Source organism: Electrophorus electricus, chromosome 7, assembly GCF_041902795.1.
Source record: "Electrophorus electricus isolate QZ-2024a chromosome 7, ASM4190279v1, whole genome shotgun sequence".
In the NCBI taxonomy this organism is placed as follows: domain Eukaryota; kingdom Metazoa; phylum Chordata; class Actinopteri; order Gymnotiformes; family Gymnotidae; genus Electrophorus; species Electrophorus electricus.
The window spans coordinates 23,102,593-23,130,000 of NC_137503.1; the positions used below are offsets into that span (position 1 = coordinate 23,102,593).

At 43.0% G+C, this 27,408-nt stretch overlaps 2 protein-coding genes across 15 annotated transcripts in view; one reads left to right on the plus strand and one right to left on the minus strand.

The window, feature by feature from the left end:
• The first annotated feature begins 432 nt into the window (after window positions 1-432).
• The window catches only part of lpgat1 (lysophosphatidylglycerol acyltransferase 1), a 34,055-nt gene continuing 7,079 nt past the window's right edge, over window positions 433-27,408 (plus strand). Inside the window, exons 1-6 of one of the 5 annotated variants that reach the window (XM_035524335.2) lie at window positions 433-935; window positions 3,162-3,414; window positions 7,757-7,875; window positions 11,569-11,664; window positions 11,807-12,086; window positions 17,540-17,666. In XM_035524335.2, coding sequence (XP_035380228.1) covers window positions 3,177-3,414; window positions 7,757-7,875; window positions 11,569-11,664; window positions 11,807-12,086; window positions 17,540-17,666 — 860 coding nt within the window. In that variant the 5' untranslated portion in view covers window positions 433-935; window positions 3,162-3,176. Of the gene's footprint in view, window positions 936-955; window positions 2,050-3,161; window positions 3,415-7,756; window positions 7,876-11,568; window positions 11,665-11,806; window positions 12,087-17,539; window positions 17,667-27,408 lie in introns of those variants that run through there. The other 4 variants (XM_035524332.2, XM_081718466.1, XM_035524336.2 and 1 more) reach the window with 4 other exon arrangements.
• The window catches only part of LOC118241046 (uncharacterized), a 38,220-nt gene continuing 18,699 nt past the window's right edge, over window positions 7,888-27,408 (minus strand). For 5 of the 10 annotated variants that reach the window (XR_014124702.1, XR_014124706.1, XR_014124704.1 and 2 more), the window contains one exon: window positions 25,323-27,408. This exon is cut by the window's right edge and continues 2,748 nt beyond it. Coding sequence is in view for 4 of the 10 variants with exons in the window: in XM_081718469.1 (XP_081574595.1) it covers window positions 13,240-13,419; window positions 13,613-13,676; window positions 13,758-14,023 (510 nt within the window). In the remaining 6 variants the exon portion in view is untranslated. Of the gene's footprint in view, window positions 9,304-12,098; window positions 13,420-13,612; window positions 13,677-13,757; window positions 17,534-25,322 lie in introns of those variants that run through there. The other 5 variants (XM_081718471.1, XM_081718470.1, XM_081718469.1 and 2 more) reach the window with 5 other exon arrangements.

Below are 27,408 nucleotides of genomic sequence, written 5' to 3' on the forward strand. Positions count from 1 at the left end.
CATTTAGTACTTTTACAATGTCATATTGTCTTGTTTTTGTAACGGGGTGCTCACTCTTCATTTTAAAGAACCTTTAATTGCCAGTTTAAAGGTTCTCAAACTGTTTTGCTGCTACAATGGCGGCCCTACAGGTCCTGAGAATCCTACAGCGTTTAGTTCCAGAACTACTCTAACACACTTGATCCAATTAAAAGGTCATAAGTAGCATATGAATATTAAAGCTAGGTGTGTTAGAACTAAATTCTGCCCAGTGCTAGGTCACTAAGAAGGGACTTGTCACCGCTGAGCATCGTGAGAGACTGGATGTTAAATGTGGAACGAACGGGTTCTACTGTTGGGAATATCTACAGTCTGGTTTCGCATTTGTCCAGTTGGTGGCAGTAATGCGTCTTTATTTCCTCCATCATACACTTATAGGTGGAAAGAAGAAAAGCGAGACGCGCGTTACGTTTTCTGCCGATGCTGCCATAGTAGGTGGTCCTACATCTGCCAGCGTCTCATTCGCCGTTTAGCAAAAAATAAAAATAAATCAATTAATAATTTGGATGTCGTCTTGTTAAAAGAATAGCTAGGATTGCACGCTGAGCAGTCCAGATAATGCCACATTGATCCCGTTTTTTTGCCATTAGGATTTGACATCGGTGGCTCCATCGTCAGGATTTGGTGCTCCTCTCACTTGATGCATCGGCTAAATTATTCCAGTTCTGTCGATTGAGTGGAATTATGTTGCAGTAGCTCACAGCTTTGAAGCAAATGCACTGGAAACGAACGTGGACTGGCGTGGTTAAAATGGCAATGTTTTATTCATCGGACAAGATTTAGATAAAAGGACTCACTGTAATCTTCATGTGACTTGACATTCGTCCGTCATTTGGCCAGCTGCCCCGAGCTGGCTGATTAAATCATCATTCGGCATTTGCACGGTGAGAACCGCTGTGAGTACTAATGTTAGACGTCTTAGTAGTAGCCGGCTAGTAAGTTTGTAGCTCGATAATCTGGCAAGCCATCTTTGCAAGATTTAGTTAGATATTTCAGATGGAAATCTTTAAGTTAAAAGGTGGCCTTATTGTTTTACATTTGCATTGCCATCTAGCGTTAGTTAAGTTGTATCAATTCTACGATGAGAACAATAACACATGTGTGTGACCAGACCTAGTTAACGCTACCTATAATTGACAACATAAAGTGCCGTTGTCGTCGGTCACCTTCGGTAGACGGGACGCAGTCTGACTGGTTAGCCCGGCTAACGCTGTGAGCGGTGTCCTTGCCATTCGTAACGTCTGCTAGCTATCTAACTAGTTTCATTTTCAAGCGTTAGAATGATGGCTAACTAAGCTTATCGTTTTATATGGTGGGCAATAAAAGATGGCTAGATAACGCTAGATAGATGGCCATCTACCCGGCTAGATAACTGCTTGATTGTTGTGAAATGTTTTAACAGCTAGATGGTCAGCGTCGTTTCAGATTTGCACACTTGAAAACAAATTGTAGCTAACCTAGCTAACGCTGGCTAGCTAGATCGCTCGCTAGCCAGAGGTTCGTGTTTAGCCTTATTGGGGGCTGGTCCAGTTTCAGTAACACTACTTGGATCGACAACGTTAGCTAAATTTTGTAATTAAAATACTAACCTAGCTGCCAAGTCGAAACTAGTTATTCCTTAGCAGTTGACAGCTGTAGATTAAATAATAAACTGTAGATTAAATACTAAGATTGCTAAAATGACCGCTATATAAATAACATTTTTGCACTTTTCCAAGCCTCTTCCAGTATTTTACTAGTTTGCTAACGCTAGCTAGCTAACTGCCAAACTTGAAACTCCAACTTGAGAAATGCTTGTTGTATGAGGTTTAACAGTTAGTTAACTTGCTACTCATCCTTCTTGAGATTTCAGATTTCTTACTTGGCCTGAAATGGCCGGCCGAGCCAGCAGTGCCTAGCTGGCTAGTAACTTGTAAGTTAATAATTAAGCTGTTAGCTAACGAATGGGTGTGGAACTACCGTTATTTGGCCGTAGCTCTCCTACAGACTGAGAGTGCAGAAGTCGTCTAGGTGAGCCTTCGTGTTCTCTGTAAACGTTTGTCTGCCTTAGTTGTTGTCCTGTGTCTTTTGACCTCAGTTTCACTATTTCCAGATAATGTTCTGCGCAAATATCTGAGGTTGTTTAGCTACTTGGCTAGAATTAATTTGTCCGATTTAGTTAGCTTGCCAGCTAGCCAGTTAGCTGGCATGTTAGCAGTATTTGTAAAATTTGGTGTGTCTTTTTAGTGATCGTAATTAGCGCTCATAACAGTTACAATATGTAATCGTGAGTATGTGGAAGGCAGGGGGAAAATGGGCTGACTTATTTTTAACAAAAAAGGACATAATGCAACCTACATTCAAACAGGTTAGCAAATGCCAGCGGTGCATAAAATGTTCCTAGTTTGCGCCTGGAAAATATTAATGTCGATTGGTTGTGCTTCTGTACCCTTCTAGTCTATATTTGCTAAAGTTCTCATTGTTAAGATTGGCAGCCTTAACCTCTTAATGTGGTTTTTCAGTGCTGAACCCATCTGGGCATTGCCTGTGCAGAGATTGGCGCATCTCTACCGCTGATGCAACGACAATTAAACACTAATGTATTTTCGCCAGCTTCCGTTCATACGTATTTTAGGCGCTGTTTAGCCTCACCATTCCTATCCACTCTGACCTAACCAAATTTGCAATAGGCTGCGTGCAAGTCAGAAAACTCTACCTCAACTTCCATTGAAAAAACACCTCTCTAATTCATAATGTGTCAGCAGGATCAGGCAAACTGTTTACCTTGAAAAGTACTAAAAAAGCCCATTGTTATTTGAAGCTTTTGTGTTCAGCTATTCATTACTTTCCGGAATATATAAAAGAAAAACGAGACTACAAATATGTCAGTTTGTGCAGTTTGGAACAATATTTTTATGTAGTGTATGTGAAGGGGGTATTATTGAATGTCATTTACATTTTAATTTTCAGACCTGCCATCAGAATGAAATTTTAAATAATTTTAAAAAGGGGGATACAAATGACCACGACTCAAGATGAGCAGACATCCAGTCTTGTACGTGTCAGTGGTGATTTTTATTGGGAGACTAGTCATATTTTGTTTTTGTTTGTTTGTTTTTCTTTTTCTTTCCGTCTGTCTACAGAGAGATTGTTGCAGAATGGCACCCTTCATGGAAACATTCCACAGGCTGGCTTGGATTGTGCTAAAGGCACTGCTACGATTTACCTTCATGTTTGTCAATAACTGTGTTGCGATTCCATCCTATTGCCTCTACCTGATTGTACTTCAGCCTGTGAGAATAATGGACAGTCCGACGTTCTGGCACATTGAAGGTGTGATGTTCCGTTGGCTGCTGGCCATGGTGTCCTCGTGGGGCTGGTTTGCAGGCTACACAGGTAAGAGCAGCCTTTCTTTGCTATATTTCTCTCTTTGTTTTTTGTTTTTTAAAATGACGCAAAATTCTCAGTCTAGATTTGAACAAAATAACAGTTTTAAATACATCTGCACACTGTCTCCCTCTTTTTGTAGCTTATTAATTTGGTATTAGCCAGCGTCTGTCACTCATCCTCTCTGATGAGGATCCACCATGTCCACATGCCAAGCATGGGTGAGATCTGGCAATGGTGTGCCAGGTTGCAGATGCTCGAAATGTTAGTGTCAGGCTTCGAGACAATTAATGAAGTCTGTGTTTACAACGGCTTTGTTTAATTTGCAAGCACTCGCTAACGCGTAACCGAGCTGCCTGAAGAGAGTGAAACCCATTCAGCTTGGCCCAGCTGCACACAGGACAAATGACCAACAGAGCTGAACTATCACGACTAGAATGTAGAACTTTGTTAGCAGTATTTCTCCGTTTTGTAATTTACGAGGTTTATTTGAGCACAGTCAGTCATTTGTTATAGTGAATCTGGTTACGTATGGTGCCTTTGAAAAGGTACACTGGCCTGGCCACACTTTACCACTGTGTCTGAGGATTGTTTATACCGGCTTCAAAAAAGGTCTACTTGGCTGTTTGGACCACGAGCAATTTTTTCTTCCTTGAAAAAATAAAGAAATTAAGATTGTAGAGATGAAATGGGTGTGCCCTGACCTCTGGTGACTGGCCACTGTGGGCCTCGTTCAAAGTTCAAACTGCGTGGGCTGCTGGTGGTGAACGATGCATAAAGTCTGGCTTGTGAGTCGTTTGCATTGCTGTTTTTCACATACCAGTGTACAGGACCTTTATAAAATGACTCTGTGAACTTAATAGATCAAGTTTAACATCTTATTGTTTTATAAATATTACCACAAAGAATGGAGTGGGGTCGAGGTGGTGTAATGGTACAATATGACTTGTTTTATGCAGTAGTTTTATTTAGTAGTTTTATTTATTTATTTATTTTTTTAAATGCAAGATCGCTGATGAAAGAGAGACTTGTGTATTGAGCTTCAGTTCAGTTGAACATGGCCACATACATTCATAATTGAATCTCCTCTCTTCTTTCTCATGCTGTCCAAAAATCCATTACTGAATATTTGTGTTCTGTGCATTTGGCTTTGGAACTTTGAATATTTAATGTGGTCTAACATGTTAATACATGGTACACTTTTGTTTTCCATATTAACAACATATTTTAAGGAAACCATTGTTTACTGCTTTACTGCTAACCTGTAATGGTGCCATCTTAATGACTTGAATATGTTGTATTTAATTCTGTTATTGCCTTAATTAAAAGCACAGCTTTAGGCTTGACTGTAGTAAAGTTGAAGGTTGATGCCCAGATTAGATTGTCCATACATTTTCAATAGTTTGTGACACACTGTTCAATGTAGAAAAGTAGTCTGCAACTTTTAAGTCTATTTTTAAACTCTTACTTACTAAATATAGGTTCCCTTTGGGGAAAAGATTGGAGTAGTTGTTGCAACTTTTAAAAACCTATTGAAGCTGATCCTGGCTGTGTTCTTCAGAGCTATTGATGGAGATCTTGGTTGTGTTCTTCTAATTTCCATTGTGGTCCTTGTATATCTCTGTGCAGTCATCCATGTTGAATGTCAGCAATGTCTAAACAGCAGTTTCTACCAGGGAAGTTGTTCATGGGTCAAGATTGGAACATAACTACTCAAATTACCATTCCAGCTACAGTCCTGACAAACTTGTGTTCTGGGGGTTGGAATTGCTGTTATTCATTTGTGTCCAAAAACCCCTCTCAGTACACACACAGTGCTGCTCTGCAAATGCTGATGACCAGGCTGCTGGTCAGCACAGGAGTTCGAGCTTCATAGCCCGGGGGCTTGGCTGCTTCAATCAGCATGTCCAACGAGTGCCCCAAACTGCAGGCAGTACCCTGCTGGGCAGACCCAATGCGGCAACACACCTGTGAGGCCGCCGATGGAGAGGTGAGAGGGCTCTGGGTGAGCATGTGCTGACTACTTTGTTGTGGTCTTTTAAAAAAATGTTCTTTCTCCTCTTTTAAGAGGTTCTAAGATAGACAGCAAACCAGAAGTAATTGTCTGTTCGAGAGCTAGATTGGGGGGGGGGGATGAATGCTTGGTCAACAAAGATGATTTTGTAGGTCATTCTAAATAGACTAGTTTGGAAATGTACGAGGCTCAGTTCAACAGCAGCTATGGCACAGATGATCATAGTTCTGTCCTTTTTGAAGGGCATTCAGAGTGAGCGCATAGAAGAGAAATTATGAAGTTAGGCCATGCAACCCATTGTTACAAGTTCCCGATGCTCTGCATGGCCTTGCAGTTTTACATGCTTTTTTAAAAATTTATTTAAATGTCTGCTAGGAAAACCAATGCAAAGAGGCTTAAAGATCCGGGTGGGCTGAGGATCTGATGCATTTAAGAGCGTTAAAGTGATGCAGGTTCATCATGCAGGGCGAGAACTAATCTCAGTTAGTAGGTGACTGTTAGATTTGCTCTTGCAAGCATTTTAATTCTGCTTAGAGACCTGGCGTGGTTGAGAAGTGCACCTTGGCACTGCTCCTTGGATAGATTTGTCTTCCACTTCATATTTCCATAGATTTATAGAACGTTGTAGAAGATTTGGGATGAGAGCTTTTGAATTTGAACTCATGAATTCATGGGTCAGGTTTACTGGTCACACTCTTGTGACCTGTATTTCCTCACTTCTTGGTTGGGGTTGCCCTGTGAAATGTCAGCCAAGGTAAATACACACATGGACACCACACGATGACAATAATGACTAGTCTATTGTCTCAGAGTGCTGACAAATGATTTGTTACACTGGTGCTTAATTTCCTTGTGTTCAGTCACTGATTGGGTGATCTTTTCCCCAACTATATATGGTTACACATGGAAAAGTGAAAAGCTCTGGGGACAAAAATAAGGTCTGGGTGTTGTGTTCAGTTCAGAAAGTGGTCAGGACATGTCCCCAATGTAAATTATGCCTTGCAAGCAATCAACAAAATACTGCGCACATACCTATTTAGTTAATTGTTACATTTATTTGAAAGGGACATTTTGTTGTGTTTGGAGTGAACATGACAGCAAACTTTGCAACTGCAATAGAAATACATGAAGTGGAAGGTGACTGGCTTGAGATGGGTCTCAGAATGGCATGAAGTTTTGAAATAATAAATTTAAGTTTAGATGTTACAGAGGAAGAAACTGTAAACAGGTGTAGATTGAGGAGAGATGGCAGAATTTTAAAAAAATTGCATTATCTAGAAGTACTGTCAACTCTGCGCAGCCATGCACTTGGTGAAAGTTACAAATGTTAGATTTTTATGTAATTCACATTGATTTCATGACAGGAGTTGGTCTGTCATCTGTCCTTTGGCATGGGTCTTTAATATGTGTGTACTTATTTACATATCAGAATTGATTGCGAAGGGCACAAGTGAATTTATTACAGTGGTGAGTTGATGTTAGAACGCTAATTATTACAATGGTAATTTTTAAATTAAATACAGTATTGCCCATTTTCCATTGAAAATATGAATCTGGCCCTGTGTCCACATCCTCTTAGGCAGACTAACTAAAGACTGATTTGGGAACTAAAACGGCATATAAATTTTAATTAGCTGGTGGTCCCTTAGATTAGCTGGGGGGTCCCTTTCCTCTAACCTGTTAAGAAATGAGAGCATGGAGCGCTCTGTGCAGACCATGCTGTTCTAGACGCTAAAACAGATGTGATTGATCTGCTACTAACCTGTTGGCTACATCAAAAGGTGAAGGTAGCCAGCTGCGTGGTATTTATTGATGTGATTTTAGGTTTTCTTCTATGCTGGTATTGTTTTTGAAATATGGTGCAAGTTTCTTGTGTATCCTGTTTCATATTGCTACTAAATGCTAGAGTCAGAGGGAAATACAGCAGAAGATGTTTTTGTTCCCATGTGACTTCTGCATGCATCCAGCACATGCGGTTTGGGTAGGTGTAGCACAGTGTAAGCCACGGAGAGCAGGCTAAACCTATCCAAGCTCCCAGCATCCTCCGCACCATCACCCAGTATCACACCATTTCAGAGCGTGAGCTCTCCCCAACACACACACACACACACACACACACACACACACACACACACACACCAGCCTCTCACATGGAAATATGGGTGTAAATTTGGAAAGACAAACAGATCCTTATACAAATAAATAAAAGTTGACTACTGCAGTTCAAGTTCTAGTGATCATGGAGTGATATTGCATTAGATAGCTGGGTTGGTCAAGTCCCTTTTTTCTAATTTTTTTGTGTGTGTGCGCGCGCATGCGCACGTGCCCCTGCAACAGTGACCGAGTGGGGTGATGATGTTCGACCCATATCTGAAGACGAAGCAATGGTCATCGTCAACCATCAGGCCACTGGAGATGTTTGCACCCTCATGATGTGTCTGCAAGACAAGGGAACGGTAAGCTCTCTCCTGTGGCTGGGGGATCTTGCTGATCTATAGGGGTGTGCGTGTGTATGTGTGTATGTGTGTGTTAGAACATTTGCGTGCTGTGATGGCAGTCAGTTTTTATAAGCCCTGCTGTGTTATTGTTTGGATGCAGAGTGGTGCAACTAAATGAGCTATTTGTTTATAACCCGTGTGTGGGTGCATTGCACAGTTGTAATAGTGTAATATTGCATTCTGCCTGTCCATGGAATTGCTTATGCTTGCACACCGTTAGAATGCAGATTCTCGCGTCGTCATTTACCTTGGTAACTTCACAGTAAACACTGGCATCATGTAGATTAATGAAGAAAAGTGGTTTATTTACAAGTGTTTTTGGCCAACGGAAAGAACAGTAGTATATGAGGTCATATTGTAGTTTTCAAGCGTAAAGTGTAACATGGCATTTTGGACACTTATGGAAGATCCCTTGTCTTACATCAACCTGGGGAGAAGTAGTGCTGCTGAACACTGCTCCTTGATAAACGTCACACATACTGAATGCGGCATGACTGAAATATCGCTGTTGACCCCATGGCAGTAATGTCTTGGGCAACTTTGTGAGATTTACTCAGCAATATGTGAGTTTGTCTTTCAGTGAACACTGATCCTGGATTGCAGCAGATTGTTTTGGCAGTTCCTTTGGTCATCGTGATTTTCATTGTTTATTGTGTTGGGCCTTATTTCACGACATGAGTACTGAAAATCCCCCAGCCATGTTCGAGTTACTCATCAACCAATTGGACATCTTGCTAAGGCAAATACTGACAATTCCAACAGCTAATGGTGAACATGATTTTTATTTATGTCTGCTTCAAAACTTTGGGAGGTTACTGTCATTTAAAATACATGAGCTCCATCTCCCTCTGTCCATATACAATGCCTGTGACCTACAAGCATCGGTTGTGTTGTATCTGAGAGATATTAAGCAGCCGTTTGGCTATATTCAAATGTGTTCCCCTGTTTGTCACCATGTATTCAAAACCATTCCCTTTGCCGCCAGACTAAGATCTAGTTCAGAACGTGGTGTATTTTGATTCCTTGTGGTCTTGCCACCAACATGAACGGGCAGAAGCCAGAGTCAAAAGGAGAACTGGTCAGAGGAGACTAACTGCCAATGAGAGAGGCAGATAAAGAGGTGGTACGTCATTTTACCTTTGTTCAGTCTAGCCTGAATAACAGTGTGACATCAGACTTGGAGTCTAGTTTGATAATAAAACAAAAACCCCAGCCATCTGGCACTCATTTTGACATTTGACATGCTTTTAGCATTGATTTTTGACTTGAAGACTGTAAGTATATGTCCAACCTGTAAAGGGTTACTTGGCAGGGCTTCCGCAAGTGGAAATGGAGCTCAGTTGGTGATGATGGAAGTAAACAGTTTGAGGGCAAGCATCCGCACCACTATAAAACAACAAAAAAAATTTTTTAGATGTCCATTATATAGCATGGTACAAGTAATCAAAGCTACATTTAAAAAAAAAACATCCCTTTGACTCTGCGTTTAATTACTTGCACAGGTTACTTCAGTTATTAGCTGACTAGTTTGGCCGCAGCTGGAAATTTATTCAAGAGTCTGTAGTGTAGAGTACCATTGTCACTGTTTCAGAACTGGGAGGTAGGTACTGACCTCACATACCTCATCACAAGCACATTTACATGCATCATGCTGTCCGCATTATATCAACAAGTCATGTTATAAATAACCAGTTACATCAACAAAGATTTGTATATTGGGAATTGGCATTTAAATGCAATTGTTCTCTCTATCTGTAGAATAAAGGCTCTAGCCTACCTTACAATGTAATAAATCATTGTTTAATCCAACATTTAGCAGTTGCGGATGTAATGGATGACACTGGTAACATTTCTAAGTTACAGTGACTTTACTAAAGAATGCTTTAGTGATGGGTATGCACTAGCCTTGCTGTAAGCACTTTCAAGTTTTCCCTGCTCTAGTCAACTTCAAATCATGGCTGGATAATGAGGTAAAACTACAGGGCAGTGCATCCCCAGGACTGAAGTTGAGAACCTCTTCTATAAAGCCTAGGATGTCCTCAAAAATATTATGCTGTTATAGCAAGTTAGTAGTTACCTTCTGTCGTGTTTGTTTTATGGATGGCACATACATCAGTAGATTCATAAGACGATATTTATCTAAACCATATTTAGAGGGGAGGAGGTTAAAACCAGGGCAGTGATATACATATCTATACATAGATACAGTTTGGAGTATCCAGTCAACCAGGGAGAACATGGAAACTCCACCCAGATATGGACTCGAACCCAAGACCCTAGTGCTGAGAGGCAAACGTGCTAACCACCAAGCCATTGTGCTGACAAATTAGGTCATAGATGGGTGTATATCACTGGATAGAACCGGATATTATGACCTTCCATATCGATCCTGTGATGCATCGGCTGTATTTCTATCAAATGGATGTGAGGGAAACTCATCATTTTGCAGTAAAAGGTGCTTTTGTTGTCTGATTCTATGTCTCATGTTTTTCCCCCCATAAAAGTAATCAGGAAATCAGTTTGGCTTGCTTTCTCTTGGTCTAGCAATTTATTGTGCCCATGCACAAATCTTTATAGCCAAAATTGTTTAATGTTTAACCGAATAGATTGTAGTTCCTCATCAAAGATCAATATAAAGTCCTTCCAAGCTCGGCCTGCAGCTTACTAAAATGTGGATTTTCCATCAAAGGCAAGACGTTTAAGTACTTAACTGAACTAGGCGTGATCAGCATTGAGAATTAGATGCACATTCAGGGAAACTGCATTTAGGGACGCTCTGCAAGAATGTCCACGTGCAGACGTGCAGATTATCCAGACCCCTATTGTTGAAGTGTCTTGACACTGGAGATCAAGGGTGGGCGAGCCAGACGCTGATGCTGGTGTGTGTGTGTGTGTGTGTGTGTGTGTGTGTGTGTGTGTGTGTGTGTGTGTGTGTGTGTGTGTGTGTGTGTGTGTGTGTGTGTGTGTGTGTGTGTGTGTGTGTGTGTGTGTGTGTGTGCGTGTGTGTGTGTGTGCGTGCGTGCGTGCACACGCTGGAGGGAAGCACCAGCTGTCCTTCACTACCACCTTGGCTTGGCTGTCTGTGATTACGGTGTACCGTACAGAGTATCCCATGGGCCGCAAGAGCCCTCAGTAGCACAGGCCAACTACATGCGTTCATTCTTCATAGTGAGGCCCGACACCACACACAGATCAGAAACACGACGTTCCACTGTATTTGGTCTCCCTTGCTCGAGGCTATGCAAGGGTAAACCTCTCTTGCAAAAGGCAAATCCATCAACCTCGTAATGATGCAGTAAGAAGTTGTTCTTTTTCATTATGGAGAGTGATGGTCATATATAAATGATGAGAGTTTGGTTGGATGGTTTTCTTGTTTGTTGGGGTGTGGATGGGTATTAACTATGCAGTAACTTTTTCCCAGATTTTTGGTAGTTTTGGCATTAAAAAGACTGTGTTTTTCTGAACTTTTAGGACTTTTTCTTCTGAATTTGTTTTTAGAATGTTTCGATTAGATGTTTGTGATGGAACTTTAAAAAAAAAAAAATTTGTGCTTTAAAAAAAAAAACTTAATAAACATGTTTATTGTCCATCTTAAATTAAAGTGTTTTTTTTTTTCTTTGTTTTTTTTTTTTTAATGGGCTTCTATTGTAGGTGGTGCGGAACATGATGTGGCTAATGGACCATGTGTTTAAGTACACCAATTTTGGACTGGTTTCTCTGATCCACGGAGACTTCTTCATTAGGCAGGTGAGGGTGGCTCACCCCGGTTCAAGGGCACAGCTGAAGGCAGTAGGCCATGGGGCAGGCAGCAGAGAAATGAACCAATCATAAAACTCTCGGTAAGTCCCTCACGTGTAATGATGTAAACCATGTGTTGTATGAACAACAGGGCAAAGCACATCGAGACAAGCAACTTTTCTACCTAAAGAGTCACCTGGACAAGTATTACAATAGCAGGGACAGGAAGTGGATCGTGTTGTTTCCTGAGGGGGGCTTCCTGCGAAAGAGGCGAGAGACAAGTCAGTCATTTGCAAAGAAGAATGACTTGCCGTACTTGACGCACGTGACGCTGCCACGTCTTGGAGCCACTCAGGTCATTCTAAAGACCCTGGGACCCCAGCAGGAGAACGGCACACTGGGAACAGACGGAAGCCCACAGGGACCAAAAGGTAATAATGGAACTGGATTGATTTTAAATGTAGTTAACTTTTTGTGTGCACATGAAGGCAGCCACCCTACCCGGGACTCAAACCCGGGACTGATCCCCAGGTAGTAATCGTGAGCTCTGACCACAATGCTTCTTAATGATAGCCTCTGTCAAAATGCCTTCACCTCTGGCGATTGCCCCTGAGCGTGACACTGTCCACATGGCCCTCCGGGCACAACTGCCCTTTCCATCAGGGCCACGCCCATGCCCCTTCATCATTTACATTTACGGCATTTAGCAGACGCGCTTATCCAGAGTGACTTACAAAAGTGCTTTGTCATTTACTCATAGAATATATCTGAGTATGGTATAGTAGGTTAGAATGAAACATACCAATGTACTAGAATACTGTAGAATACAGGGTTGAATGCTGATACCTAGAAGTGCAAAATACATAAGGTCTATCTTAAACAATGATAAGTGCTATAAACAATAAGTGCTAGAGTTTGTTAAAAAGCATAAATAATGCCCTACAATAAGTAATAAATTAGTCAGTCAATAAGGGAGCAGTGTCAGTTGTCCTTTTAAATATTCTGCAAATAGATGGGTCTTCAGTCTGCGTTTGAAGACTACAAGTGACTCTGCTGTCCGGACAGCAAGCGGGAGTTCATTCCACCATCTTGGAGCCAGGACAGAAAATAGTCTCGATGCTTGTCGTCCATGAGACTTGAAGCAAGGTATATCAAGCCGAGCCGTACTGAGGTTCGAAGTACTCAAGGTACGGATCGGGCTTTGACCATTGGTCTCATGTATGAAGGGGCTGGTCCATTTTTGGCTTTGAAGGCAAGCATCAAGGTTTTAAATCTGATGCGTGCAACTACAGGAAGCCAATGAAGGGAGTGCAGCAGTGGAGTAATGTGTGAACTTCGGAAGATTGAAGACCAGTCATGCTGCTGCATTCTGGACAAGTTGTAAAGGTTTGATGGCTCTTGGAGGAAGACCAGCAAGTAGTGAGTTGCAGTAGTCTAGCTTTGAGATCACAAGAGACTGCACAAGCACCTGGGTAGCTTCCTCCAAAAGAAAGTGTCGAATCCTTTGTATGTTACAAAGGAGAAATCTGCAAGACTGGGTTAGATTGGACAACCAGTTGTCGTTCTCAATTCATGTTTCCAAAGTTACGCCCAGGTTTCGGATGGTGATACCAGGGAGTTCTCAAAGGAAACAGTAAGGTCTCGATAAGGGTTAGGAGTACCTGGGATGAATAGAAGCTCAGTTTTACTGGGGTTGAGCTTCAAGTGCTGGGCTGTCATCCATGACGCAATGTCAGTCAAGCATGCCGAGATATGGCTGGAGACCTGCGTGTCAGAGAGTGGAAAAGAAAGAAATAATTGAGTGTCATCAGCATAGCAGTCATAGGAGAAACCATGAGAAGATATTACATCACCAAGAGAACGAGTATACAAAGAGAAGAGAAGGGGGCCTAATACTGAGCCTTGTAGAACACCAGTGGAGTCTACATGGTTTGGATGTGGATCCTCTCCATGTCACCTGATGGGACCGTGCATCCAGATAGGACTGAAACCATCTCCAAGCAGATCCAGTCACACCAAGCCTGCAGAGAACAGAGAGAAGAATGTTGTGGTTCACTGTGTCAAAGGCTGCTGAAAGGTCTAGAAGAATCAAAACAGATTACTGTTTGGCAGCTTTAGCGGCATGAAGTTTCTCAGTCACCACTACGAGGGCCGTTTCTGTAGAATGTGCCGGTTTGAAGCCAGACTGATTGGGATCGTGCAGCTGGTTCTGGGTGAGAAAGAGACTATTGATTATAAACTGCTTGTTCAAGGGCTTTTGAGAGGAAAGAGAGAAGTGATGCCGGTCTGTAGTTGGTAACGCTGGAGCTGTCAAGTGTGGCCTTTTGAGGATTGGTACCACCCTGGCGGTTTTGAATGCAGTAGGCATGTATCCAGAAGATAAGTTGTTGATGATGACAGAGATTAAAGGAAGCAGATCTCTCTGGAACAGAGCAGAAGGAATCGGATCCAGTGGACATGTAGTCCGATTGCTGGAAGTCAGAAGTTGAAGAATTTCATCTGTGGAGAGAGGAGAAAAAGAAGTCAGAGAGTTGGATGTTGGGGAATGCACGTTAGTTGGAGGAGTGGGAACAGGGGAAAAGGACTGGCGGATTGCTGCAACCTTCTCAAAGAAGGTGATAAAATCTTCCAGAGTAAGAGATGAGGAAGGGTGAGGGAGGGGGAGGATTAAGGAAAGAAGAAAAAATTGTAAAGAGCTTGCATGGATCAGATGATGATTTGAATTTCTCCCTGTAGTAGGATGACTTTGCAGAGAGACTTGTATGAGCTAAGATCTGAATCTATGCGAGATTTCCTCCACCTCCTCTCTGCAGTCCTTAGTTCTCTCCTGTAGCAGCGAAGTGTTTCTGTTAGCCAGGGGCAGGTGGGGAGGACTTAGCAGGTCTAGAGGAGAGAGGGCACAGAAGATTCATTGATGAGGAGAGTGTAGAAATGAAAGTATTTGTAACTGAATCCAAAGAGAGAGAGGATAGAGAGTCAGGGTGAGGAAGGGTGGACAAAATAGTAGAAGTAAGAGAAGAGGGAGTTATGGAGTACAGGTTATGACAGAGGAAGGAGGGACATGTTGGAGAGCACTGGATGGAGAGAGACAGAGAGAGAAGGATGGAAGGATAGAAAGTGATGGTCCGAGAGGTGGAGGGAGGTGACACTGATGTCCGATGTGGTGGTGGTATGGGTGAAGATCATGTCCAGAACATTGCCCGATTTGTGAGTCAGAGGAGAATGCTTGAGGCTGAGGTCAAATGCTGTCAACAGTGGAAGGATGCAGGAGGGATGCAGCTTGTCTGAAGGAAGGATGAAGTCACCAAAGAGAATGAGTGGATTTCCTTCAATGGGGAAATGACTCAGAAGGATGTCGAGCTCATCAATGAAGTGATCTAGGGAACCTGGAGGGCGGTAGATGACAATGATGAGAAGTTTGGTGGGGAAAGACACTGTAATGGCATGAAATTCAAAAGAGGAGATGGAAAGTGTAGAGAAGGAAAGTGGAGTGAAATGCCACTCTCGGGACGTTAGTAAACCTGTGCCACCACCCCTGCCAAGATGCCTCGGAGAATGCGTAAATGAAAAGGCAGAGGACAGGGCAGCCAGAGTCGCCGAGTTCTCAGGGGTGATCCATGTTTCTGTCAGAGCCAGGAAGTGTAGGAAGTGGAGGGATGCTAATCCTGAGATGAAATCAGCCTTCTGGACAGCAGATTGGCAGTTCCAGAGCCCTCCTGCCACCACGATATTTGATTGTGTGAAGCATTGTGAGTCAGTGAGGTTGCTGAGACTGTGACGTTTATAATTTTGTCGAGGAGATTTGTGGGATATGTGGGCAGGAATTGTGAAGCACATTTCAGATACTTGATTTGTGGATGTATGAGATAAAGGATTAAGATAATATGAGAAGATACTTAGCTGAGTTTGTGAAGTCCTGTAGGTGAGATGTAGATGAACTGATTGAGAACACCACCAAACCTCCTCCATATGTTGATTACCGTCGTCATAATTTAACTCAGTTCAATAAGTGCTGAGCCCGCCTCTCAATTCACGCTTAAGGTCAGGGCGAAACTACACCTGTAGTGAGTGATTACTGCTACCAAGCAACTAACAACTAGGTTTAGACAACAAGTCTTGAATTTCACAGAATCTAAGACAAAAGTAAGTGAACTCAGAGCCTACCTTAACCAACCAGATGATAATCCAACGAGATAAACCAAAGCACATCAGGGGTCCTCACACTGGGCTTCACGGTCCCCTCAATGCAGGGGTGGCTTCATCTACTTGGGGCATGTTCCCAGTGTCCTTGCTACTGTCCTGCTTCTGACACCACGTGTAACAAAGGTTGAAGGCAGCCATTGTGTCGAAAGTGAGGAAAGGGGGTGGGGCGCCTGGGTAGGGCCACTGACTTCAGCCTTTGTTACAGAGAGCGCAAACAAAATATGTGGCAGAGGCGTGAACGCGTGAAGAATCCAAAACTTGCCAAACCAAGAATCAGTCAGAGGAGGCAAACAACCCAAAATGGGTTGAGGCAGAGGCAATAACCAATGTGCAAAACAGGATGGTATCCAGAAAAGCAGGCAGGGTAAGTTCTCAGTATACTTGAGATGGGCATCTCAATACTTGGCAAAGGCCAACCAGACAAATATAAATAGGGAGATGATAGGACACGGGTGAAAGTGAGGCAGAACGGATGAGATTGAGGTGACTGTTAGAGCTGGATGGAGTCACAGATGGACTGTTGTAGGGTGTGTGCTGGACCAGGCAGCGTGACAACACCCGGGTCATTCATTGGCTAACTTTACGGTGGAGATGAAGTTGTTAAATGTCAGGTATACTACAGGTTATTGTGCTCCCATGCTTTTGGAAACCAGAACGCTACACTGGGTTCATGTTATCATCTACCCGCAGTCCTACAGGTTGTTAAAAGTATTCCAGATATTTTTGAAATTCCAGGAAGGTAGTGCCCCCGCACCTCAGGTTTTCTGCTGTCAGACAGCATGCTGTAGAGGAACCTTGATGCTGATACTATCCTTTAATAGATTTGTCATTAGATACACTTCCTGTTATTCCCACAATGAATGCTCAAAATCCTACGCCAAAACAGATGTATAGAAACTGAAATTAGTCGGAATGCTTTAATTTTCCGCTGCAGGTTTATCTGCCGTGGAAGACTCGTCTGCCTGGAGACAAGTCCTGAATGTATCAAATGGTTAAACTCTGAAATGTACCACAATTTCATTTAATCATCAGTCAAAGTCAAACGGTTAACTGCCTTCTATCCATGACTGAGATATAGGAGAAACCCTGTTAAAACAAACTTTTCTTTTTTTCTGTTTGTTTTTGTATTTTTTAAATAAGTGGAACCAGGTAAAGGCTGCCTTAGATCTGTGAACGTAGGGCTGAGGTTTCCTCTCCCCATCTATTTGGGGGAGAAAAAACACATCCGACATCATTTAAGAGGATGTGAAGGAAAAGAAAATGGGTGACTGAAATAAATATACACCAAGGCCCCAGGGGGGAAAACATCACAGAGAAAGACCAAGCACCATGCCCCACAGTAAAAAGGAAGAAAAGCACTGGGAAGAGATAGTTGAGCATTGTGTAACAGTGTGTTGGTGGTTAGGTATTGGCACGCCTCAGTGGTCTTGTTTGGGGCGATGCGTTTGCCGAGGTCGCAGACGATGTGTTGGTTTCCCTCCGCCAATCCTCCCACTGTTCTGCTGTATCTCCAACAATTCAAACCCGTTGGCTTTTTGGACAGTACACCCTAGCGGCCTTTGGTGTTATTCCTTCTTTGTCTTCACCTAGAAAAGTTGAGCTGTGTTCTTCTAGAGCATTTCATAATCCTTTCCCATCTCGCTTCTACGACTCCTTCGACCTGTTCTGTGCCCCTGTGTAGACAATAAAGGCAGAGGACTGCAGTGGGTAGTGGACGTGACCATAGCCTACCCCAACGCCAAGCCCATGGACATCCAGACGTGGATCTTTGGCTACAGACCACCCACAGTCACGCATGTGCACTACAGGTAGGAACGTTCTTTTCATTCAGGTGTAATGATGCTCCATTGTATAGAGGATTGACGCCCCCAAACGAAGTGTACAGTTATATCTCCACTCTTTTAGGCTAATTATCGTGTAGAGGCTCGTTACATAAGCAAAACCGCAGAAATAGATTTCCTTTAAAACTGTGAAGTCTAATTTTGAAAAGGCCACATTCAAACAGCATCGTTCCCGCTGTTGTGGCTCTGGCGAGACGGATGTTAGTAAGCTGGTCATAGTGTGAAGAGGCATTTACAGCGACATAACATCAAATGAATGAGGTCATAACACAGGCTGCTTTTGGGCCAATTAAGGAATTGCGTCCTGTGCTGACCTTTTCAACTGTGTGTGTTTGAGCTGTGAGTGGAGTGCACCACCCGGCCAGGTGCCGACAGGGAGGAGGTGGGGCCCCGCAGGTTTCACCTTGTTGGTGAGTGCGGAGTGGCCGTCACCATGGCGTCTGTTATCCCACAGCGACTCTGGCGTGGGGCTTCTTTCTTTTGGTTGCTGCAGTGACACCTGTGTCCTTGGATTCACTGGCCCCTACGCACTAAGCTTTTCACATCAGTGTTCCTACCTGGGGAGGGTCTCAGCGAGACATACTGACACACACCGCCACTTATGATGACTGAGTAGGATGGAGGATTTCATGTTTGTGTGCTTCAAGTCTTGAAGGTCCCTCAAGGCTCTAAGTGCTGAGTGCACATCTCTGAAAGATGTTTGTTCACTTGCCAGCTTCAGAAGCCGAATTTCTATTGTTCTCTTTATTCTCCATGTAAAATTAGAGCAGTCCTCGTCATCCAGGACAGTCGCGTACCATTTTTGTCTATTTCAAAATGCAGTGTTGCTTCCTGTTAAATAGCGATTTTCAGTTTATGTAGTCCAAATGCTATAGTATAATTTATATCTGCGGTAGTGGTAATCTGGGCAAAATGTCATCTTTTTAAAAAGAGAAGAGTCCGTGTTATTCAGCTCAGGGAACACGTGCAAGACTCCCACAACACCGTAACCTGCCTCACCTTTTGTTTTTCCTTGACTTTTAAACGCAACAGTTTGCTGTAAAAGGAAACAGAGCAGCCTGTTCAATGTCAAAGTGCTTCACCGTGTTGTAAAAGTGGAGATAATGGCTCTGCGGTCGTGGCTCGGGTTTAAATTAAGACTCACTGCTCCGGGTAATTAGCTGAGCGCGGCAGCGCTGCTGGGCGACTTGCCCTGCTGCCGTCTCGGACAGAGGCAAGGCATTGCCTCGGGCCTCCCTGAAAGGCAAACGTTGCATCAGGCTCGCCGACGCGGTGCACGTGGACATAGACGTGCTTCAGCCGCAGCTGCGCATGGGTGATGAATGCCAATAGTTGGCCACATTTTCTTTGTTTATGACTGTGTGCTATTTTCAGCTGTCCCACCCACCCCTTTCGGTTGTTTGTTAGCTCACTGCGCCCGTGAACTTGGGTCCCAGGAGTGCAGTGCAGAACTGCCCTCCTACACATGGGAGCAGGGCTGCATAACATGTAGAAATTCTGTATTGTGATTGTAGGGATGCATATTGCAATAGTGATATGCCCCACAATATATTGAACCGCATCAGTGAAAATTTAAATCCGTTGGGCTAATAGCAGATTTTCCAATTTGATGTTTGTCAGTATCAGTATTGTAAAGGCCAGTATTGCGAAAATGACCAATAATATATTGTGCAGCACTATATGGGGGCTAAGGTTTTGTCTTTTGTGATTTCAAATTGTGGGATATGTTTACACAGCTGTGTGAAAAATGCTCAAATCTGATTTGTTTTCTCTACCTGATGATCAGGAGGTGATCATCCGATGGAGCGACTGCACCAGTACTGGAACATGGTGACGATCAAAAGTGGGGGAAAAAAAAAGATTTAAACTGCTTGCACCTTGATTTCACTGCTTTTATAACGCAAAGCTTTATAGGCCAATCACACTAACACACACACAAAAAAATCACCAGGCTAAGATGAAGCACAGTGAGTGAAGTGCTGTTGTGTATGTAGAATTCAAACCACTGACCTATGAATCCCAATTAAGATGTTTTACATCACTAGAAGGATAGAATTGCAGGGTAGAATTAATAGAATGTGATAGAAATGATCAAATGACTGCTTGATTGAGCCATTTGGTAATAATGGGTACTCTTTAAAGGGTTTTTTGGGGGGGGGGGGGGGGGGGGGGGAATGCCAATTTTTTTTAGTAGGTGTATAATTCTTTTTAAACTAAATTTCAGTATGTTTACAGAATATTATAATTGTCTATAATGTCACAGGCAGAAAAGGGTAGGAACATTCTGGCTATTACAGGTGGGAATTTAAGCAAAGATGCTAAAGTTGTGCAGTATGGCTGTGACAGCCCAGGTGCCGCAGGGCATGGAGCAGGGCGCACAGACCTCTCGACGCAGACAGACATTTATTACAAATGATGAACAAAATGGCACTTGCATACCTCAAGCAGTGTGAATAAGAGCAACATCTGACATGAACACGAATAATGACAAAGTACTTCACACATACAGGGGTTTAAATACAAACATAAATGAAACCAAGAATAAGGTGCAGGTGTGAAATAACACGGGGCGTGGCCACAAATGAGACACAAGACACAAACAATGAGCTCCCATTGCACGTGGTGGGCCGTACCACATGATCATTGGGAAGGGGAGCGTTCTGTGACAATGGCCTGTTTGGAGGTGTCGTACAATTAATACATCTGGCTGAATCTTGGTTTCTCAGGTGGTAAATCACTCCTAATCCTCCCCTTAATCTGTCTTTAGAGTTCAATGCCATGTCTCCATATCCTGTTCCCACAGATAATCTGTATCTGGGATTGAACATTAAATTTAGGAGAGGAGGGGGTCAGTGACCCGTCATCTTCTCTCATAGAAGCTGGGTCTGCTGTTTTTTCTTTCTCTCTCTCTTTCACTCACCCCCCACCCACCCCGGTTCGCTTTGTTCTAGCAGACTGCTGCTTGCTGATGCTGTCTGCTGCCCTCAGACTTGGGACAGATGCTGTGTGTTTATTGGGTTTCGTAGCTTGCCTGGTCATCATCTCCCCGCACCTGCTCCATGCCAGGAGCCGAGAGACGACCAGGCAGGAAATCATGACGAGTGTGAAGAAAATATTAAGGGGAAAAAATGAAGGCGAGCCATTGACGCATGCGTGTAGTTTAGAAAAGGCACAGATGTTTAGGAAGTGTACAAAGACTTGGGTTTGGAGAAAAACACTGCACACTAACACCAAAACCTCACCCCAGCTGTGAAGCATGGTGGGGGAAGCTACACAAACATTCATGTTTACTTGTCTCCTGTAAGCCTGCAGTTTCCAACTGTAAATCAACTGCACCAGCTAAGACCATTTTTCAGACTGGAATGTATGCCTGTTGCACCAACTAATGGGCCATTAATGCCTAGGTGCAACTGAGACCAGTCGTAGCTGTGCATGTCCATGTCAAATGTGTAACAATGACAGCTGCTAAGCAAGTTCCATTACTGCTAAGCAAAATTGCTACTCGTACTTACTGCAGCTAATCTGCTATTTCCCACTCGCCTACCAACTATAGAGCAAAACAAAACATTGAAATACATACATGAATTGCATTTACATAAAGCCACACTGACCTCTAAGCAAAAGTGTAATAACAAAATGGTTAGCTCCACCAGGTCTCTCCTAATAAGTCTAAATCTCTGTTAATTCTGCACTGTCATACCTAAAGAATTATAAAGGAACTCTACAATGTTTGTATTGTGACCACCTTGCTGTTGTGATGTTTAAAGCAATCACCATAGAAAAGGCATAAAATCTGACTTTATGCCTGCTCCCCAGTCTTGGGGAAAATTCAGTCTTCAAGTAACACCCAGAAATTTATGACTAATTTGGCTTGTACCCAGATATCCACCCTGTTGGTGCAACTGCCATGAAGTCTCCTTGTTCTGAATAGTCTAAATGGTGCCAACACTACTTCCCTCACTTGACATTCAGACATTGAGGCTTGAGTAGGTAGCTGACTACTTTCACATCATCCTGTCATTCAGTCAAACGGTGTCTTTGTACCGAGTTGTATTTAAAGATCTCCTTCTGTAGATGAAGTTGAGTCATTAGAGGCTCTTCCCTTTATGCTCGTGTTAAAGATACCTGCTTCAGACATGTCCCTGTCTGAATGGCCATGTCTTCCACACTACCTTAGAGCTTGTAATTGCTGAGGGACCAAAGAATTTCAAGTGCTAACAGGAAATTCTGCTGCACAGTGTCACAGTATATATTGGCGATCTAAAACTCAAGAGGTTTGGCCATACAAAACAAAGGAGAATAAAACCGAAGAAAGTCTGTATTTAAGAAGTTATTGAGGCCAAGTGAGTACTGAACTGAATTCCTTTGGAAATGCTCTAGTGTCATCTGAAGCATGGTGTTCTAACAAGTTTATTGTAGTGCAATGGTCTAAAACACCATCTCATCTCTACACAGCATCTGCAGTTACATAACAGGGTCGGTTGTGGAAAAATGTTGAGAATACTGGCAATAAACAAAGGAGGAATTTCCACTAGTAATTGAGGGTTCACATTAGTTTTTCCTTCAAAGGGCTTGAATGTGACAGTAGTCGTGTGGCTGTGAGTGATTTTGTGCATATAAATGTGAAGGTACTTTGCACCACACAGCAACCCTACACTCAGAACTTTGAGTTTGTCTTCACCCACTGAAACCATCAGGTGACATCACGCATTGTGGTGAATTTCTCTCGACACTGCATGTTGATCTCATATTGTTTGATTAATGTGAACGGTCAGTTCACTAGGTCATAAGATTACGCAACAGCAGCGGCTAAGATTTTAACTGTCTGGCTGGCGAGAAGGTTGAACCTCGTCCGTCTGTTCCGTCTGTGCTGTTTTGCTCCCTGCCACTCACATCTTTTCCATTGCCTGACTTGGCATGAAGGCTTCTTCTCAGTGCAGCGCCTTTAAACCACCCCTGCAACCCTGCTGACAGTGCCCCCAGTCTCCTGAATCGCCCTCATACATCATTCCAGCATTCCCATTGCTGTGAGAGAAGCTTATCGCACAGAGAAAACAGCAGAATAGCACGTGGGCACCACTCTTCTAGTTAAATACAGTTCACTTCACAACTCAGCATTTGCAATTTCAGTCCACTGAATCTAATTGGCCCTTTTTGCAGCCATGTGAGTTGTCAGCGTTGAGAGTTGCAGTAAATGTGTTAGAATTGCGAGAAGTCAGAAGAAATCTATTCTGACCTACACAAATACTGAAACTAAGAAACAGTGCATAGGAGTGACACTTTGGACGATGTCTTGTGTCCAGTAGTGAACAGATTAATTCACTCGGCCTGCTTCACAACAGGCCCGGCACGTGTAACAGCGTTTTGTAGGCCTCATCAGTATGCAGTGTTCAGCTCAGAGCTCCTGAATTTTGGATGCTTTGGTTTTTACACTTTACCGCTTTTGCCCTTGATTGCCATTTTATCATTTATAATATATAATTTTTCTCTTTTGAATAATTGAGATCTGTGTGGCTCAAATATTGAACAGATTTGTTGTCAGTATAAAAGCACACTGAGGGGTGTGCTGTAGTATTGACACATTTATGATGATGTGTGCATGAAGACTGAGCTTAATCTTAAAACCCTCTCGCACTCATTATTCTGCTGTTTTAATGTAGCTGCACAGCATTGTTCAGGCTCCGTTCAGAACGTCCTAGAGCAGAGGTGCCCCAATCGGGTCCTGACCAAGACACCTACTGAAGCGGGTAATTAGCTAGAGTTAAGTCAGGAGTTTTGAAGCAGAGAGACTGCCAAACTCTGCCGGACTCGGGCCTGAGGATCCTTTCTGGGCCATGGAGGTACAGATTAGCGCAGAGGTAAAAGAAGCTGTAATTCTAATGGCAGTAAAACGATAGCCTGTACAAGCTATAAACCTTCCCAAGTGTTACTGATAAACAACCTGATCTTCATGGTTCAGTGTCCTGTGCTAATCATGAGGACACCAGCTCCTGTTCTCTCATAAGCCCTTCATTCCTGGTTCTCAGGTAACTTTTGGTTGCTGGTGCCACCTTGAAGATGTTGGATTTTGTCCTCATTACCCTGTTTTGTGGACTTTTTTGTGGGGCAAGAGGTCAGACTTTGATTTTTTCTCTCTCTCTCTCTCTCTCTCTCTCTGTATGTGTGTTTTAAAGATGGGACAGTTTTAATAATGCTGTAACATTACTTCGTTTGCACTTTGATGGTCAATGAGGGGGTGTTGGAGTAAAACCTGTCCAATGAGTTCATGTATGATACGACACAACTGAGCATGTATTTGACATGAGACAATTTGGAGACACTACGACTAATGCTGATTTCAGCAGTGTGTTTTTACTTTTCATGGATCAATTGTATTTTTGCTATGTGATATGAGGTTTGCATCCGTGGTACCTGCCCCTCCAGTATGGATTTAAAGTCTGGATTAAATGGTTGAAGAGAATAGCAAAAACAAAGAACCCATATGACATAACAGTAACATTTCTCAGTTTTCTTCCTTGAGTTGTTATTGTATTGACTAGAGCACCTATTGGACTAGCCAAGAAGAGATATTAATCACTGACTGACTAACTACCTTGGGGCAGTTGGATATCCACATTAGCAGTGAAGACAATAAACACTTTGTTACCTCTGAAAGTTAATCCCATAATTAGGTAAGTAGATACACAGGTGGATTACATCCAGCCTCGGGCTGATTAAAGATGTGGTTGAATATTGCTATCATTTAAATTAGTAACAGTATTAAGGAATTTATTGTTCTACTGCTTTTTGTCACATGCTGTCTTTTTTCCTCTTCTTGTTTTTTACATTTTTTTCCCCTTCTTTAAGTCTTTTCCTTTGCCTTTGTTTAACCATTTCATTTGCAGTCTAAGCCATTATTTTAAAATTTGTATAGTAGAAAAGACTGCATTCAACGCAGTCAACACATCAGTTTGGCGATGTTTAGATTTGAAACCAAACACGAAGATGGATGAATGGAGAGGGAAAGGGAGAGAGATTAGTGTTACATCTAAGTTACAGTATCTTCATGTCAACAAACTTTAAATCGGATATTATGGATGAATCAAAAAAAAAATTTCTTTAACATAATGTTTTTTTTCGCCCAGAATTTTAAGTAAAGTGTCACGTGACTGAAATGACGCCAAGTCCCTGTGCTCATGGGAAGTCCGTGGGGTGCGTGGTACTTAACTGAATTTGCAACACAATCATGATAAACATCACTATAATTCTGGAGATGATCGATTGAAAATTAACATTATGGCCCAAGCTTAATTATATCCAAGAATATTTATTTTCACTAATTGTTAGCTGGTGACTGTTGGAGATGGCCAAATTCTGTCTTGCTACCTTGGGGATGGGGGGGGGGGGGGGGTGAGAGAAAGGAAGTGAGATGATGCAAATGATGATGCAAATTATTGTTACTCTTTTAGCTAATGTATTCTGATTTGCCCAGTTTTTTTTTTAAAGAGTTTTGCTGCTCAGGACTTTAAAACACAAATTGCGCTTGGCAGGCCAAAAGACGCTTATTAACCAAGTAACATGAAAGCTTGCACTTTCTCTGACAAAGCAGCCAAGCATTCAGGGTTAAAAATCCTATGTTGTATCTTCCTTTTTTTTTTTTTTTTTAATCTCTAAGGAGTAATGCTCAGTCCTTTTTAAATAAGAGTAACTACCTCCCACGCTGCTGAAATATGCATGAAAAAGAAATACAAGGAACTTGATGTTTACCATCGATTGCTAGCTGTGGCTTTAACACTTGGGCAGAAAACACAGTGGACGTTGAAAGGAATCTACGCTGGCCTAGTTGTCTTGTTTCGTCGTGCTGTTATTGTGTGTGTTGCAGAGGATGCAGTTAGCTTATGTCAAGTTCTCTGCTCTCAGAATGCAGCCGGACTTGTCAGCCAGAGTGCAGCAGTGTGGTGTTTGCCAACTCTGTTTGGCCACTACTATACCAGGCAGCAAACAAAGTGAGCTGCCTCATTAGTTGCATAGTGACGGGACTCAGTGAGGTAGCCTGGAGTTTTGGACGCTAGCGTGCACATGTACGCACACTTCTGAAGCGGTCATTGGCTGACCGTGTTCCAGCAGGTTGGTTTGCATGCGGGCTTGCGGGCTAGCACTCCCCGAAGCAGCCTGTCAGGCCGCTGCCTGCCCCTTTGGCATGTTAGCAGGCGTGATGTCATAGCCACCGGCTACTCCTGCTTTAAACCACACTTCTGGGTCTCCCATGCTCCATGAGTGAGCCAGGTCTGGAGCTCAAGGTGTACAAATGTACCTTTTTGTTATTCGTAACGGAATGTTTTTCTTCTTCTTTCTTACCCCTTTCCCCGTTATTTGTAGCCTGCCTGCTTTAGCAAGCTGTGGTGTTTGCTGCCGTACGTTTTTGTCCACGTTTGCTCTTTGCTGAAACTGGGGGACCGATCAGATGAAGGCGGTAAGTAAGCCAGTGGGCCAGAGAGGTGTCCAAGGTTGCGAGCAGACTCTGCTGTAGGGGAAGAGGGCAGATGCGTGGAGCTCACGGTCACAGAGAAGCAGAGCTAAGGACTGCGCAGCTGGGGAAGGCGCCCAGCCAGAACAGTGGCACATATGTTCACAGCGGGACGTTTGCTGTCCTTATACAAATGTATTCAGGTGTGTGAGAAACTGCTCTAACAATCTGGTCGATAAAGACAACAACTCGCTGTCGCTCCTGATGGTCGTCCATGAAACGATTGGTTACAGTTTGGGTTCGGTACAGGGTCAGAGTTTCAACCTAACCATATCAATCCTGTCTCTCATTAAAAATCTGCTCCCCAGAAATGCTCTTCACATGTTGACATGATTCAGTGTACCGGGTTTGAAGCGTTTATGGCGGCGAACCTCTCCAGGAGTCATTCCGTTTGTTTAGCAGAACTAGTTGATCCAGCGCCAGTCCTTAGACATCAGTCGTTAGCATGAATATTTTGTTTATAAGGAGCCAGCTTTCCTCTGCCTGCTTCCTGTTTCCATAGTACTCACTTTACAGAAGCCTCTAAGAATGAGTGATCCTCCTTTCAGTCCTCTGAAGATGTTCCTCATTCATTCTTGCCTTTTTTTTTTTTTTTCTTTTTTTTCCCGCCCCCCCTCTTCTCCTGCCTTGGAGTCCTTTCTAGAAGGGACCAGCAGCCTGATCAGGCTGCGTTTGCTGCAGGTGTATAATTGGGTTTGGCTAATCGGCACTTGTGTGCCGTGTTGCACTTTGATTTCCTCCCACCTGCTTGGAGGAGACCTGCTCCGTTTAGAAGAAAAGCCCCTCTCTGGTGCCTGACACTGGGGGAAGTAGTCTTGACTCTGCAGAAGGGCTCCTTTTGAACCGCATTTTAAAAAATAAATAAATAAAATTTTACCTCGAGGCCTGCTTGTCTCTGGCCTTCATCTTACCAGGATTGGCAAGACCTGTGTGTTGCTGTGTCCACAACCTATAGCAGCTCTATGAATAGAGCTCAGAGCCATTAGTCAGTACATGGGCCCCTATCATGGAGGACATGATGGTACTCAGACCCAGTGCAGTGTCGTCATTCCCCTACTGTGGTTCTCTGTCTAGTAGTGTCAGTTTCTTAAATCAGATTAATTGAATTCATCAGAATTAAATGAGAGAAATTGAATTCATATATTGACCATGCCTGGTGCGAAAAGCTATGTTTTGCATTGGGTGCTTCTACTCATTACTAAG